This window comes from Belonocnema kinseyi, chromosome 5 (genome assembly GCF_010883055.1).
Source record: "Belonocnema kinseyi isolate 2016_QV_RU_SX_M_011 chromosome 5, B_treatae_v1, whole genome shotgun sequence".
In the NCBI taxonomy this organism is placed as follows: Eukaryota; Metazoa; Arthropoda; class Insecta; order Hymenoptera; family Cynipidae; genus Belonocnema; species Belonocnema kinseyi.
Window position 1 is genome coordinate 116,263,673 of NC_046661.1, and position 17,267 is coordinate 116,280,939.

Here is a 17,267-nt window from a genome sequence, read left to right on the forward strand (position 1 = left end):
TAGAGCTCCAAGGAGATTATGTTGAAAAATATAAAAAAATTTACCCAAAAAAAATTGTTTTTATACTTCATTCTAAGGACTTATTGAACTACCCTCGTAGTTAAGAATATCCCTGTCATTCAAGTTCTTAAACATTTATAAACTACTTTAAATACAAAAGGTTTGAAGTAATTTCAAAATTCTTTCGCTTCTCTTCTGCAGAATTCACCATGCAATTTTAGAATCTCTTAAAGGCCGTCATTAGGGTAATGGTCAGACGAAAGGCTTTGAAATGCCAAATGTTCCATCCTTTACCACCCTCCTATGTCCCACCCGTTACCACTTTTTTCATATTCTCCAAGTATTATAAATATTTTTAAATTAACCATAATGGGTATTATCTTAAACTAACCTTAGGTCTCAAATTTTGCATCTTTTAGTACATACTAAAGAAAAGAAAATAAACTTTTCTATTATTTTGGTAACGGATGGGACCACTCATACCGAATCTTAGAAATTCATAAAAAAGGAATTGCAAACCAAACAATTTTTTTGTATTCTATACGAATAAGCAGACAAATAATTGTATATTTCATTGAATTTTTTACATTAATAATCCAGTAGTTTTACTAGTTAAGACAAGTCCACAAAAATTCCATAAAAATCATAGGTACTTTGGGTCACTTGATGCCCTGAACAAACATTATTGAAAAATAACCTAAAAACAAATATTTTGACCAAATTTTTTCTGTTCCGCAAGTAATGGAATATATAGTAAATATCTGAATTGTTAAATATTGCTATTTTTAACATTTTTATTTTAACAGTTTGGGTTATCTTATTTTGGAATGGCCGTTAAGTGAAAATACCTAATAATTATTTTAGTGAGAGCTGTAAAAAATAAAATTAGTTTGTATGAGCATGATTATTTCCTCGTAAAAAATGTGGTGGCCCTGAAAAGGGGCAATTTTCCTTCAATCTGTCTTTCGGTGAACACATGCTTCTTTCTCGATTGAAAGTTTTGGAATTTGAGTACTCTCTTCTAAATTTTGGATAAAGAAAGTACTTGAAGCTGCTTTTAAAGTAGAAGTAGTATTTTGACGAGCTATTTTTTCCGAATTATAATAGTAACAACTAATCTTTTTTATATATGTGTGTTTAAAAAAAAGTTTTTATTTTGTAAGAACTATTTAATGAAATCATAAAATGATAATAATAAAAATAAAGTTTTGTCCCATGTATTTGGTCCATTATTATCCCCTTTAGCACTCTAAGAAGTGAAGTTAGCAGGTTGTTGAAGTGAAAATATCTAATATACTGACTATGCTACCAGTCAGCAGTGCAGGAGGGGAATTCGTCGCCAACAAGCGCTGCAGAGGGGGGTGGGGGGGAGGTCCCAGGTAGTCGTCGGCGAATTGACGACTGCCTCACGTGTAGAGTTCTGAGCCGGTTATATTACTTTGAGAACGGTAACGAGAATATTACCGAGAATATAACTGATAAATATTCTCTGAGAATTTATGAGAAACTTAGAATTTATTTTAATTAATAGAAAATTGCATTTTTTCGTTAACTTTTCGGTTGAAAATTCAACTCTTTTTTTGAAAGTTTGTCTTTTTTATTTTAAATTTTACCTGCTTTAGAAGAGATTAAATCATTTTTTGATAAAAATGCAACTGTTTGGTTAGAAATGAAGCTATTATACTATTTTCTTGAAAACTTATGTATTTTGTGGAAAGTTGACTTTTTGTTTTAAATTTATATTTTGGTGTTAAAAAATGACCTGCAATATTTTCTGGATGAAAGTTTTATTTATTAAAAAAATGTATTTTGACTCGCTGATCACGAATATGATAGTGAAAATACCTGCAAATTTTATTTTCATGGTGAAAAACATGAAAAACCCATACAAGTCATGTTTTTTTTACGTTTATCTCAGTAAATAGTGAAAATTTATAAAAAAGCTTGAAAGAAAAGTTGTCGATCGATACCCTTTTCAACGTATGCTATAAAATAATTTATATATAACCGCTGATACAACCTGAACAATAAAAATATTGTTAAAAATCATAAATTTTCAAGTTCTCTTAAATTCTTCTAATTTCTGTCATATTCTCGGTTATATAACCTGAACTTAAATTCTCGGGAATTTAAGAACTCTACCCACGAGGTATTGGAATCCGCTGCGCTGCAATACGCCATCTATTATTTAAATGCGGCCGAAATGGGAACTCGCGGAACCAGAAAGATTTTTTAAGATGCATTTTAATTTGTGCTTAAAAACCATTTTTTAAAATTATTTTGCATAGTTTAAAATGGTAAGTAGATGAAAACAATCAAGATTTATCGGAAACAAAGTGTTACATGTGGAATTTTCATCGTATATAACGAAAAAATACGTTTTATGTTGAAACTGTTATTGTCAAAAAAATAATTATTTTAGCATGTTAAATATATTTCAATACATCAGAAGCTTCAATTAACTTACCTTGGCATAAAACAGTTTCAACAAGAAATGTGTTTTTTCACCGAATGCAATGAAAATTCTATATGCAACGATTAATTTTCGATAAATCTTAATTTTTTGTATTTAATTATTGTTTTAAACCAGTAAAAACAATGTTAACAATACCTCGCTGAAATGGTATTCTTAGGCCAATTTAAAATGGAACTTAAAAATGCTATCTGGTTTCACGAGTTTGCGACAGTGGCGCACCCAAGAATACAGATCCTAATATGGTTGGCCCCAGAGGGGTGGAGATACACTCAGAAAAAGGTTTGGTTGAATAAACCCTAGAATATGGTTGTTATATGGACCACAAAAAATTTTATTGGCCCACGTTAATTTTTGATTAATGAAATTTCGTTGATTATATACAATATATTTTGGTTGATTCAAGAAAATATTTATATGATCCAAGTACATGAAACTTTTGCTTAAATTCACCAAATATTTTGTTCCATTGAAGGAAATATATTAGTTATTTCAAGTAAGTATTTTTACTGGTCCGAGAAAACAATTCTGTTTATCTAAACAAAACGTCTAGTTCATCTAACCATAAAAGACCCAGTACAGTTTACATTGTAAATGGCTTACCATAGAATTGTGTTATCGTTTGTGAATTACCTAGTAGCTTATTTAACTATTTTTTCGAGATATTTGAAAGTTTCAAGTTTAAAAAATCACCTTGTATGTAATGTCGCAACCGCTCTCGCTCTGCTCCCTTGAGAAACTGAGAGTCAGTAGTTCCAGGAAGGCTGAGAACGGGGTGACTGAAAGCGAGAGTTTGGTGTGCTTTATTTATCTCATACTGTTAATGGGAATGATTTACAAAAGTTGAAATTCTTTGACGTGGCTTGCGAAAAGTCATTTTATAAAATTGATGTTCCTTTTTTTCTGTTTTCTCGCATTCAAATGACAGTAAAGAGGCTCGTGAATTACTGACCGTTTATAGAAGATTTCACCTTGAATTGTAGAGACTCTCCCGATGTAGAATGGTCTTATTATAATCATTATATATTTTACTATAACCGTTAATCAATCAAGAAGAAAATCTTTTTTGAACTTTGAATAATTTTTCGATTTCTCAAAGTTGTGTTGTTTCGCTAAGCGAGTTTATCAACTAAACAGACGGAGTTTATTTAGATCTATTCGTTCTATTATAGTGTCTTTGCAATATTTAATGTCTCTCAAATCTTGAAATATATGTGAATTTTTGGATGTAGAAATTATAACAAAAAGGAAAAAGTTGAATCCCATTAAATTTTAACTATTTAAATACATGTTTAATGCAGTATAATATAGTAAACCAATGTATTGGCATAAGAAAATTTACTTTTATATGGTTAAACTGTGCTTATTTATATGTCAACCTCTTGACAACCAAAATAAATTATTTCCTGATCTCTAATAAATGTGCATGGTTCATTCCAGACGGCCAGCGGGAATGTAGAGGCAAAAGTGATGTGCTTCTTTAGGCGGAGGGACTTACCTTCTACGCTTATCATGCTTGCGGATAAGCATCAATGTAAGTAAACATTTTGCCGACTAATTATTCGTTACTTTAATACATGTGTCAACTTTGCGTCTAATTAATCCCGATTACTTATTATAGAATTTAGGATGCGTGTCTTATAACCCTTGAGATATTATATTACGTTAATTATAATTAAACTGTAGAGGTGAGCAGTTATTTATTCGAATTTTTAGTATAAATTTAGACACGTATGGAACATTGAATTTTTCGAAATAGAAGAAAATTTAACTGCACATCAAACCGGTTTCATTTTCTTGGATTGATATAATTTTTAAAATCAAAATAACTTAATTTTTTTGGTTCAAAAATGGATCCAAAAGTCAAGTCGAATCTTTGAAATTCGAACAAATCGAATTTCGAGGATTCGACTTGACTTTTGGATCCATTTTTTAACCAAACAAATGTAGTTTTTTGATTTTAAAATTTGTAATAATGCAAGGAAATCAAGCCGGTTTGATGCACAGTTAAATTTTTTTCCGTTTCGAAAAATCCAGTGTTCCAAGCGTGTTTACATTTATTCTAAAAATTCGAATAAGCGACTACACGTCTCTATTAAACTGAAATTCGGTGATTTTTACAACATAATAATAGAGTAGGCGAGATTTTTAAAAGTATATAATAATTAGAATTAGCATCCCAGGTAACACACAACTTCGGCCTCACAGGCCGGTCCCTATATCCCCTACTGGACCCTATCTTTAGTTGAGGTCCCTAAAGTACTCTATTTTCAATGATTTGGTCCCTATGGTGCCCTATATGCAGTCCATAATGTAACTTTTAACATTGTCGCTTTTCGTTCAATAAAGTATCTTATGGGTTGATTTATATTCATTTCAGGTCTATATATTTGTACCTATTTCTGAATTGTCTTTCATTATTTTGGAATATTTCAAGGTATTTTTAAAGATTCTGAGAAATTTTTAATAGATTTGAAAGATTTTAGGGTATTTTTAAACTTTAAAGGCATTTTCAAGAGCTTTTAATTTGAAACATTTCAGGGAATTAAAAAAATTCCAAGGCATTTTTCATTAATTTCATTAACACTTTTATTTACTTTCGTAAGAAATGGAACGATTCGACAGGACTCATAAGGTTTCAATATAATAAAAAAGATTATACAGGACTTTATAATATTTCCCAGGATTTCAATGATTTTAAGGAATTTTAAAGCTCTGCAGGTAATTTAATAAATTTGCCAGAATTTCAGTAAATATTGCCAGATCTCATAAAATTTCACGTGATATAATAATACATAAGTCACTTTAAATGTTTCTGGTATTTTTATGGATTTTAAAGACTTGATTCAAGATTGGTGAAGTATTTCGTAGGGTTTCTAAGATTTCAAGACATTTGAAGTATTTTTTGTACAATACTCTGAATTCTTTTAATTCTTTAGGATTTAAAAAATAATAATTTACTTGAATTCTTCTAAATTTATTGAATCCTACTTAATTCAATTGTTTTTTTTTAATTTTTAAATGTTTTTATTTAACTGATCTTGAAGATCAATTAATAAATTGATCAAAGGATTTGAAATATTTTAATATATTTTTTCAAATTCCTTGGCATTTTCAAGATCTTTTAAAAAAAATAAGATTTTAAAGTATTTTAAATATTTTAGGTATTGTAAAAAAAAATCCCAAGCATTTTCAAGGGCTTTACAAAGTTTTAAGGGATTTCAAGAGATATCAAAGGGTAATATTTTAATGGATTCCAAAGAATTTCTTCAGAAAAAGAGAGGGATTTCGTATCTTAAAGTCTTTAAAACTCACATTAAAATATTATGCATTTTATCCAATTCTTTTGAATTCTCTGTATTTTTCCTAGTCTTATTTCAAACATACTCAATTCAATGAATTTTTTCATAGTTTTTAATTAACTTTAATTCTTTGTAAATCCAGTTTAATTTTTTATGGGTTTAATCGAATTCTTCAAATTTTAATAACATGCTTGAATTCTTTTAAATTCTCTAGAACTTTTGAATTGATTTGATTCACTTAAATTCTTCTAGGTTTAATCAATTCTACTTTATTCACAGGCTTTTTTAATTTTTTAAAGTTTTTATTTAATTAATTCCAAATTATTTTAAACTCACCTTGAATTCTTAGGCGTTTCATCAAATTTTTTGGCACTCATTTTAACTTTTATATTCTTGTTTCAAACTTACTGAATTCAATGTAGTTTTTTTCATATTTTTACATCGGTTTGAATTCATATATATTTTTTTGTTAAACTCAACTTAAATTTTTAATTTGTTAACCTTTGAGCGCGAAAAAAGTACCCTATGAGCGTGACAAAAAGTACCCTTTGGTTCCTATATTTTATCCCATAGGGACTGTGACACCTGTATTGTGCAAAACAGTGAACTTTCACCTATTCCAAGGGCCGAGCAAGGTCAAAAATTCGCATGTACCTGAAGTTCTGAGCGTTCAAATGAACGAAATATTTTTCGAGATTTCTATTCTTCTGATAAATATTTTTCCAACTGCAATTTAAATTATGCACTATAATTATTTTTTAATAATCAATTATTTCCAATATAAATAAACAAACATTTTAGCACTTTGCTTGATTTGCAAAGTCATCAGTAAAAAAATTCGTTCATTTGAACGATTAGAACTTCAACCACATAAAATTTGCGTATTCCAAGTTTGCAGGGCCCCCATATCTACCGCTGAACGAAACATTATTTTATTTTTTGTTCCTCATTTGTAATATTCGAAAGTTTATTCAAATAATATATTTCTTAATTTCGTGCTTTCATATTTATTTAGGGGTTTCTTCTTATCGGAACATTCTAAAGTCTTAGCTTTTTCATTTTTCGAAATAAAATGTTTCTTGAGTCTTATTTTTTCTAAATTTTTACAGTAAATGAACACTGATGTGAGGATAAATAAGTTTTTTTCACAATTTCTTCACTCTTAAGTTTTACTTTTTCCTGAAGTTTTTCAGGTGAGAATTCGTACGATACGGTGGGTTAATTTTCAAGTCTATACAATAACTCGTGCAAAATTTTTTTAACTTACTAGACAAACTGAAAACTTCTGGGGAATTTAGGGCTAATTTAATGCCCCATTGCCAAATTTAATGCTCTTTATTTAAGCAAAAAACCGATGGTCATGCTATCTTAATGTTAAGCTGGCAGGACCACACAGAGAAAAAAACGACTTAGGCATTATTTTTTTTCACAATAATTTAGGGCTCATTTAGGGCTCACTTAATGTCCTCTTGCCAAATTTGATGGCACGTATTTTTTTCTTGAGAACCTGTGGTTCTGCCATCTTAACGTTAAGATAGCAGGAACACACAGAGAAAAAAATGATTTGGACAATATTTCTTTGCACTACAATTTAGGGCTCATTTAGGGCTTACTTAATGTCCTATTGTCAAATTTAATGCTCCGCAATTTTTCGAAGAAAAACCTGTGTTCGTGCTATCTTAACGTTAAGCTAACAGGACCACACAGAGAAAAAAATGATTTAGGCATTATTTCTTTCCAGAATAATTGATGTCTCATTCAGGGCTTTTAAAATAAGCATACAACTTTTTAAATCTTTGTTAAAACAGTTTTTTTAAACAATTAGTAAAGTCAAAAAAAAACACTTACGTTACCCAACATAATTTCAAGCTCATTTAAGACTCTTGAAATATATAATCTAAATTTGTGTCAACTTTTTTTAAAGAAGTTTTGTGTAAACAATTGATAAAAAAACTTAGAATCAAATCCGACGCGCCATTCTTTTGCTACTATGAGGGAAAAGATATTTAGGGTTGTAGTTAGTGATGTTAAACTTCTATAGTCAACTCATTATGAAATTAACAACTATTTCAAGTGTGAAGAATAATTATTAGGAATCCATGTAGCTTTTTTTCTTAACTTCATTTAAAAAATTGTTTTAACATCATTTCAAAAATAATTGTTTGCGTCAAGGAGAGCTTAATGGAAATTAATAGACTGTCACTTATAATTCCGATCTGTGTCTAAGAGAATATATACAAATTGCATTATCGATTTTCATTTACTTCAAAACAGATTTTTTATCGTCTTTTGGAAATTCTGTTTAACAGTTACATGTCTTTCAAATAAATATTCATCATTTTCTAAAATATGGAAGGTTGTGAATTTTGATTGAATCTCTTGTGGTATCCAAGATTATTCCGTGAGCTTAGTAATGTTGCTCATTTCCGGCCAACTCATTATGCAATTAACAATAATTTCAACTGCAACGAATAATAATCTAGGTCCTACGATATCCATGTACAATTTTTTACCCACTTTCACAAAAATTCTTAGACAAAGAAAAATACCCAAAATATTTTTTAGTATTGCCCAACCTGTGTAAAATAATTGCACAAAATCCTAACATTATCCTGCTTAGAAATCGTACTTTATCGACGCATTTCGCTCGTTAATAGGGATCTCTACTTTTAACCGGCGCTTTAGAGACCAATATGCCCAAAATCAGTGACCGGTAATTTTGATTTGACATAGCTTGACGGCCACGAGGAAATTAGTGAGAATACTACAAGTCTGCAGCCGAAAGTCATTCTTTTCAATGATAGAAAAAAATATGCATAATATTTCGGATATTTATTTAGCCATACAAGTATACAGTGCAGACTTGGATAAAAATTATTTCGTACAATACACGGCATACATTTTAAACTTTATTTTAAAGACTTGCGTATTTCTAAAAGGTATTATTAACTTATATTAGAACAATCATTAAGTACTTATATTACTTGTATAATATTTATTCTTTTAATAAAAAATTTAAATACTGCCTGCAATTGAGAATTAATACTATCCATTTTTCATTTAACAGTGGCACTTCGAATATCGCCTGATAATTATAGAATGTCTGATATCGCTCTTATTTCAAAATAACACTTATCTATACCATTTACAATATACACGTAACTATTTTATAATTTATTTTCTCCTGTGGTAAAAATTCTAGATTCTTTCCGGTTTAGAAAAAAATATACTTTCTTTGCGATACTCACGATTTTTAATTTTAAAAGTTCCAATTAAAATTGTTTTCATTTAGGCTACATTTTAAAATAGGAGAACATTTCCAATGGAATGAAAATGAATTAAACTGGTTAATTTCTTAATAAAAGTGTTCAAAATTTTATAATTGGAAATTAAAAGTGTTTGAAATTGACAAATTTGAAAACAAAAGCTCTTAAAATTAAAAAAAAATTTTATACTAAAATTTTGACAAATAGGCAATTTAATTAGAAAGTAGTTGAAATTATATCATTTCGAATTTAAAGCATTCAAAATTAATTACCGTAAACCGGGGTTAAGCGGCGCACTTCTAAATTCGATGTATTGAATCTTCTAGGTAAAATATATAGAGACTTGCAACTAAGCAATGTCAAACTTCAGTTCCGAAACCAAGATAAAAAAATATTGCGTTACAAGTGCAGAATTAAGCGTACGGCGCCCCTCTCCCACATATGCGTCGCTCCCAGTTTACATTAATTAAAAATTGAAAAATTTTGTATTTCAATCAATTTGAATTCAAAGTGATAAAAATGTGAAAATTTGTAATTGAAAAATAAATCAAAGCGTCTGAAAACCCTAAAGTTTTAAATTAATATTTGATAACAAAAAATGATCAAATACATTAGTGAAACATTGTAAAAGTTAAAAAAAATTATACGTGGATCCTCATTAATTATTCTTTGTACTTTTTTTTAGCATTAATTGTTTAAACAGAACTAGATTTTAATAGTATGTTGCATTACAAGGGATGAATCACAGCGAATGTAACGAGCGCGAAGTTTGCTGCCCGAGCGCAGCGAGGGCTGCCTTCACACGGGTTGCAATCGTTGTGTTACATTCCTAGAAATGCATATTATTTTTCATAGCAAATATATTGAAAATTCGAGTTGAGGTGTAGACCCTACCTACCTACGTGTTTACTCTAGAGCTGAGAAAAATGTTTCAGCCCGCTTTACATGTACCGAAACTCGAAGGCGAAATGTTTCAACCCTAGGAATGGAAACACCGCGTTTCAACCAGCTCTACAGGTATCGAACCTCGAAGTTTCCACAGATGCACTGTGAAAATTTGTTCCACGTTCCTACAGCATATTTTTAGAGTTGTTTTCCTTTTCATTTTACTAATTTTCTAAACAAAATTTATCTGAATCATTTTTGTCTATGTGTGGTCCTGCTAGAACGTTATGATAGCAGAACCACAGGTTTTCCCGAAAAATTCCAGAGCATTAAATTCGTCAATAGGTCTTTAAATGAGTCCTAAATTGTAGTGGAAAGAAATATGGTCCAAATCATTTTTTTCTCTGTGTGTTCCTGCTATCTTAACGTTAATGTGGCAGAACTACAGGTTTTTAAGAAAAAATGGGTGCCATCAAATTTGGCAAGAGGACATTAAGTGAGCCCTAAATGATCCCTAAATTATTGTGAAAAGAAATAATGTCTAAGTCGTTTTTTTCTCTGCGTGGTCCTGCTAGCTTAATGTTAAGATAGCATGACCACAGGTTTTTTTTTTTTTAAATGGGTACCATCAAATTTAGCAATAGGACATTAAGTGAGCCCTAAATGAGCCCTAAATTATTGTGGAAATAAATAATGCCTAAGTCGTTTTTTTTCTCTTTGTGATCCTGCTAGCTTAACGTTAAGATAGCATGACCACAGGTTTTTTCGAAAAATTGCGGAGCATTAAATTTGACAATAGGGCATTAAGTAAGCCCTAAATGAGCCCTAAATTATTGTGGAAAGAAATAATGCCTGAGTCGTTTTTTTTCTCTGTGTGGTCCTGCTATCTTAACGTTAAGATAGCATGACCACAGGTTTTTTTTTTTTAAATTGCGGAGCATTAAATTTGACAATAGGGCATTAGGTGAGCCCTAAACGAGCCCCAAATTATTGTGGAAAGAAATAATGCCCAAGTCGTTTTTTCTCTGTGTGGTCCTGCTAGCTTAACGTTAAGCTAGCATGACCACCGGCTTTTTTGTTTAAATAAAGAGCATGAAATTTGCCAATGGGGCATTAAATTAGACCTAAATGAGCCCTATATTCCTTATAGGTTTTCAGTTCATTTTTGCAATGTGGTCCTGCCAGCTTAACAGACCTCCCGATCTGGCACTGGTCAACTTTCCTTAACATGATAATATCTCAGTGTCAATCATACAAATTGTATTAACCATCTTTGAAGAATGGTCAGGCTGTTTGAAATTACACAACATAACAATATAAAAGTAAGTTTGTTCCCTATTGTCTTGACAATCTAGTCTGACCCAGGTCTGGCGCTGGTCAGCTTCCCATAATATGAAGATGCATGCCTAAGTGAAAATCATACAATCTTTTTTCACTATTATCTAAAAATTGTAAGGGCATCTAAAGTTACAAAAAAATAATATAAAAATAATTTGATTTTTCTTGTCACCTTGACAGCCTAGCCCAATGTACAGAATACAGGAAACTTTTTTCTTTCATTAAAAAAATTTGCAGCATAATATTTTTATATATTGAAATAAATTTTATTAAAATATTAGATACGGTGTTTTAAAAGTATGATGGCAGCCCTCCCGGCAGAAACTTGCACCGAGAGAGAAATATTATCCCGGGAGATTCCCCGTGTTTTCTAAATTTTGAGTTTTCGATCAGAAAGCATTAATTTTTAAGGTGTCTAGAATAGTTAAACTTTAAAAGTTCACAATATTTCTGGCAATATTTAAAATTCTGTAATTTTAAGCAGTGGAAATGACAGTGATTTTTTTTTACAGAAACCACATTTTTCTTAAAGAAATCTATCCAGTCGTTAAATCAGTTCACAATATTGGAGTTTCAAATTCGAATATTCAAAATACAATTATTAATTATTATTTCAAAAATGTTAAAAACATAATATTTAAAAATTGGTTTAATAATGGTATACTTTTTTATAAAACTGCAAGAAATCATTAAGAGAGAACCGGGATAACGGAAATTTAAAAAATAGTGCTCGCCCTACAAAAGAATACTTCATGTAATAAATTATAGTGTTTTTAGTGAATGGATGATCCTCTTTTGTAGTTACAAATTAACTGTAATATTCGGTAGTCTAGGCTAGAGGTAACGGACACGGTTCTAACTTTGACGGTTAGGTTTCGATTCTCGGTAATTTCGAATTTCTTGCGAATGCGTCTGATTTGCGCTTGATTATAATCTAGACGATCTACTCTGGGGATGGCCAACATTAGAAGATTTTTCTAGTAAGATCATTGAACTTATTCAGATTAGAAGGATTCGATTTTATAGATAAACATTATTTCACTTTTGAACTTGAAATATCTGAATTTTAAATGTTTAAAGTTCAGAAAAGTTCCACTTTTACTGCTTTAATTGACAGTTCGAGCTTTAAAAAACCTTTATTTTTAAATTCTAAGAACAAGGAGAAATTATTTAAAACCGGGAAATAATCGCAGATGAAATGTTTTTGTTGCATTTCAGCGACAACCCTAAATTTCTACACTAAAATTGTAGGCCCCCTAACATGGATTTATTTTCCTGGTAAAAACAGGAGGTAAACCGGAAGTTCCAGATTCTCGCGAAAGCACTTGCCTTTTTCGCCAAACATGTCCGCACCGAAGGGCCATTTCGTCCCTCAATTGGCAACACTGTTGCCTGTGTCCGGTTCTCTCCATTCCACGCCCCCCTACCCCTTACTCTTCGACACGCCTCTTGGAAAGACGTCGAAATAAAACGCATCCGCGGATCGGTAGATACGCCGAAAGAGCACCTGAAAAAGTAACCGGCAATGCATATTCGTCTACCTTTCTCACCCTTCAAAATTTTTTCCTTCCCTATTTTCTTCTCACGATTTTTCCGTTGCAGTGGTAAAGATAATGAGAAGCGGGTATTGGAGAGTGGGAGGGGGCGGAAGGAGTGTGGGGTAGATGGGAATGTATAATAAGTAAAGCCGGGGGTGAGATCCAGGGGGCTAGGGGTTGTATCGATCTGCTGCTGGGGAGAGGAAGGGTGGCACTCATCCTCCTTTGCCACCCCCAACTAAATGAATGACTGACGCAGGGGTTGCTCTCGTGTATATGTGTGGCCACCTCACACATCCAGCCAAAAAGCGCCAGCGCTTCTCACACTCCTAAATAAACACATATACATATTATGCTTTAACATGGGCAAGGATATACAGACGTTTTCAGGAACACATATACCCTCGCAAAACTCCTACGAGTGCAAAGTAAAAAGGGGGTGGGGGCGTTTGCAAGGCGTGCAACCCACACACACACACACACACACGTATGTGTGGACAGAGAACATAACACGCACACTTATGATCCAGGGGAAATGGTGGGCCTGCTAGCCATCTTCATTTTAAGCATTCGCCCGACTCTTCCCTGCGTCCTCTGTCCGGCGGTATTTGCTCGTAATCGGATTCTTTCCTACGTACGAATGATACTCGGCTGACTCTCCGGATCGTAACCGCAAAGTTGAAAAAATATCCGTACTTCTCACCTTCACAACTATGGTTTTCTTAATCTGTTGTATTCTGGGATTTAATCGACTGTCTTCAGATCCGTTTAACTGTTTTTTATTCTCGTTTTTTTTGTCGTCTCATGGGTGCTCATGGGTTGCATTACGATTTAAGGTAGCCATTGGACCCGGAAAACCATGAAGTAACTCTGAATTTTTCTTATTTTTGGTAAAAGAAAATTGTGTATGTCAATTACAAAATTGCGTATGATTGCAAGTAAAAATAGGAGGTTCGAGTGGAATATAGTACCTTTGCGGGATATGGTGTCTATTACAAACAACTTCCTTGTTTGTTGATTTTTATATTAGTTTTTGCCTGAAATGGTTTTTTAAATTAAAAAAATAGTAATGTAATGCCATTTCTGTTTTAACATACGCGTCAGAAGGGTATTCATAAAAACAATAAAAGTTTTGACGGCGACAGGTGGAAAAGTATTTGACAGAAATTAAGCACCTACAGCATATTTTAAAGACTGGAAGTATAAAAAAATTATCGCGTGACAGGTGAAGTTTTTTATTATACTTCTGATATCATAAATTGAACCTATAAATGTTCTAAATATATTAAAATTAATTAAGTCTTGCAACATCACATACTGGGGACGACGGCTGAAAAATTTCGTGGAGATGGTAACAATGCTGGATAATGCTTTTAAACAAAATACAGAATAGAAAACAATTAGGAAGGGACTATGATAAATCAAGACTTATCTTTAAATATGAATAATTTGAAAATAAATGAAGACCTTTTTAAGGCCATATGAGCGTAGCTTCAAATTTTTTTTTACACATTGTTTTCAAATCCAACTTGCGTTCACGCGAAATGCGATATCCAGTTAAAAATTTGGGAAATTAAATAAGAAGCACTAAGAAGCATTTATCTGATCCTACATTTTTACAATTACAAAAAAGTTGTTTTCTACCAATTTTTTGTTGTTTTGATCATAATTATAAAAATGTAGGACTAGACAAACGTTACTTAGTGCTTCATGTTTAATTTCCCAAATTTTCAACTTGATGTCGTGTTTCGTGCGAACATAAGTTGGATTTGAAAAAATGAACTAAATTAATTAAATAGGATTTGGAATGTTGTTAAACAATGTCAGGTTTGAGTTTTCGCACCTTTATTATCTGTCGGTAAACAGGATATCTATTAAAGGCAATCGCCAATTTCTAGACGCTGAATACAATTTTCATTTTTCAGGGAGCAAGAGGTTATATCTAGGGTTTACGTACTTAACTTTGATCGATAAGAAAACATTTATTTAGTATTGATCATGTCTCGAATAATTTTTCTCGTTACATTATACTCTCAAGAATATTGTATAGTTTTTATCCTACAATGTTCATATTTTAATGACGCAGTTAAAAAACGGTTTTAAATAATGGCATATGTTACCTGATAAAGTAAACCTCAAACTAAAAAATACATACATCAACATCACATTTCAATTATAATTTATATGGGACATTTCATTTAAAGCCTGGCTGCATAGTTGATTCTCCCCAACAAACCATGAAAACCATTTTTTAACGAATAAACTAAAATGGTGAAAACGAATTTTAATTGGAACGCTGCGGAGGGAAGGATAATCACAAAAGTCAGGTTATTCACCTTTACAAATTAGATTTTTTGACAAATAGATTTCTTGATCTATAAATTTGAAACTGCCGTACTCTTTTGGGATAATTTGGTCTAAAAATGGTCAAATTAACCGAATTTAGGGTGGCCTCTAAATCGGGTAAGAACCAGGAAATGACCGTTTTTTTCACCGGGATTTTTTGTATTTTCACTAAAGAACACCCTATTCAATTATGCGATATTGAAAGAATTGCGATATTGAAATTCTTTAAATTGGATACAATGTCGATTTCAAATTCTACCGTTTTAAGCACTTTCAAATTTAATTTATTTAATTTTGAAACCTTTTTAGTTTAATGTACTCAATTGAAAATAGTGTCCAATTTTGTACTATATTCAGTTTTCTAAGCCTAATTGTAAAGTTGTAGGTCCATTAATCTGGCAGGACCACATTGCAAAAATGGTCTGAAAACTTATAGGGAATTTAGGGCTCATTTGTGGCTAATTTAATGCCCCATTATCAAATTTATTACTCTTCATTTAAACAAAAAGAACGGTGGTCATGATAGTTTAACGTTAAGCTAACAAAACCATACATTGAAAAAAACGAGTTAGGCATTATTTCTTTCCACAATAATTTAGGGCTCACTTAATGCCCTATTGCCAAATTTGATGGTATAAATTTTTTTAAACCTGTGGTTCTACTATCTTACTGTTAAGCTAGCAGAACCACACATAGAAAAAATTACTTTGACCCTATTTCTTTGTACTATAATGTAGGGCTCAATTCATGATAATGAAATATGATAATGAAAAATTTTTTTAAATTGTTTATACAATTTTTGTTTAAACAATTCTAGTAAAGATAAATTGAACAATTTTCTTCTTCTACTGAAATATGATCAACTGAAAGTCTTGCGATATTTCCTTTGCCCTTTTTTTTTGTTATATACGGTGATATGTTACCTTAAAGTTATAAAAAATACGTGAAGAAAATCATAAAACCTATTTTAACCCTCGCATAATTTAGGGTTCATTGAGGACTAATTTGAGTCCGTAGACCTAAATTTGTGGCTCTAATATTTTTTTTTAAATAGTGTTTGCAATATCATAACAATAAGTTGGTTCAAAATTGCGGTAAAACGTAATAAAAATAATTTTATAGAAAACTCACCTTATAGAATAATCTAGGGCTCATTAAGGGCTCTAGGAATATGGTAATTAAACATTAAAAAAAAGTTTAAACAATTTTTGTTTAAACAAAAAAAAATTAGAAAATATAGTTTCTTTTCTCTTGCATAATTTCAGGCTCATTTAAGGATCCTGAAAAATCAACGACCGAAGGTCGCGTGACATTTCCTTTGCCTTTCTTTTGGTTATATATGGTGTTATATATGGTGCAATCTTGAACCAACTTATTGTTAAGGTATTGCAAACACTATTTTTTACAAAAAATACTAGAGCCCGAAATTTAGGGCTACGGGCCCAAATTAGTCCTCAATGAGCCCTAAATTGTGCGAAGAGTAAAAATGGGTTTTATGGTTTTCTTCATTTATTTTTTATAACGTAAAGGTTGCACAACACCATATCTAACAAAAAAAGGCAATGGAAATATCGCGCGACCTTTGGACGATGATTTTTTAGGATCCTTAAATGAGCCTGAAATTATGCAAGAGAAAAGAAATTATTTTTTTTTGGCAAGTTTGTTTAAACAATTTTTGTTTAATTCAAATATCATATTTATTGAGCCCCAAGTGAGCCTTAGCATAGGGTAAAAAGGAAGAAAATTGTTTACTTCATTTTTACTAGAATTGTTTAAACAAAAATTGTTTAAACAATTTTTTTCTTTTTTCATTATTATATTCCCAGAGCCCTAAATTATAGTGCAAACAATTATTGTTCAAGTCATTTTTTTCTATGTTTGGTCCTGCTAGCTTAACGTTAAGATAGCATGACCACAGTTTTTTTCGAAAAATGGCAAAGCATTAAATTTATGAGTCTGAAGTTCCCAACGTTTACAAAAAACGAAAAAAAAAAAACAAAAAATAAAATATTTGAACAGTCAAAATGTTTTCATTGTTTATGACAGTATTATGTGCCAAAAGTCCCATCTTAAAGTTTCAGCCCTCTAGCGTATGTGGAACCTACCCCAAATCAACCCC

At 31.2% G+C, this 17,267-nt stretch overlaps 1 protein-coding gene across 1 annotated transcript in view; it reads left to right on the top strand.

The window, feature by feature from the left end:
• The window catches only part of LOC117173847 (metastasis-associated protein MTA3-like), a 24,492-nt gene extending 20,477 nt beyond the window's left edge, over window positions 1-4,015 (top strand). Inside the window, exon 3 of the mRNA XM_033362494.1 lies at window positions 3,914-4,015. Coding sequence (XP_033218385.1) covers window positions 3,914-4,015 — 102 coding nt within the window. The remainder of the gene's footprint in view (window positions 1-3,913) is intronic.
• Window positions 4,016-17,267: the final 13,252 nt, after the last annotated feature.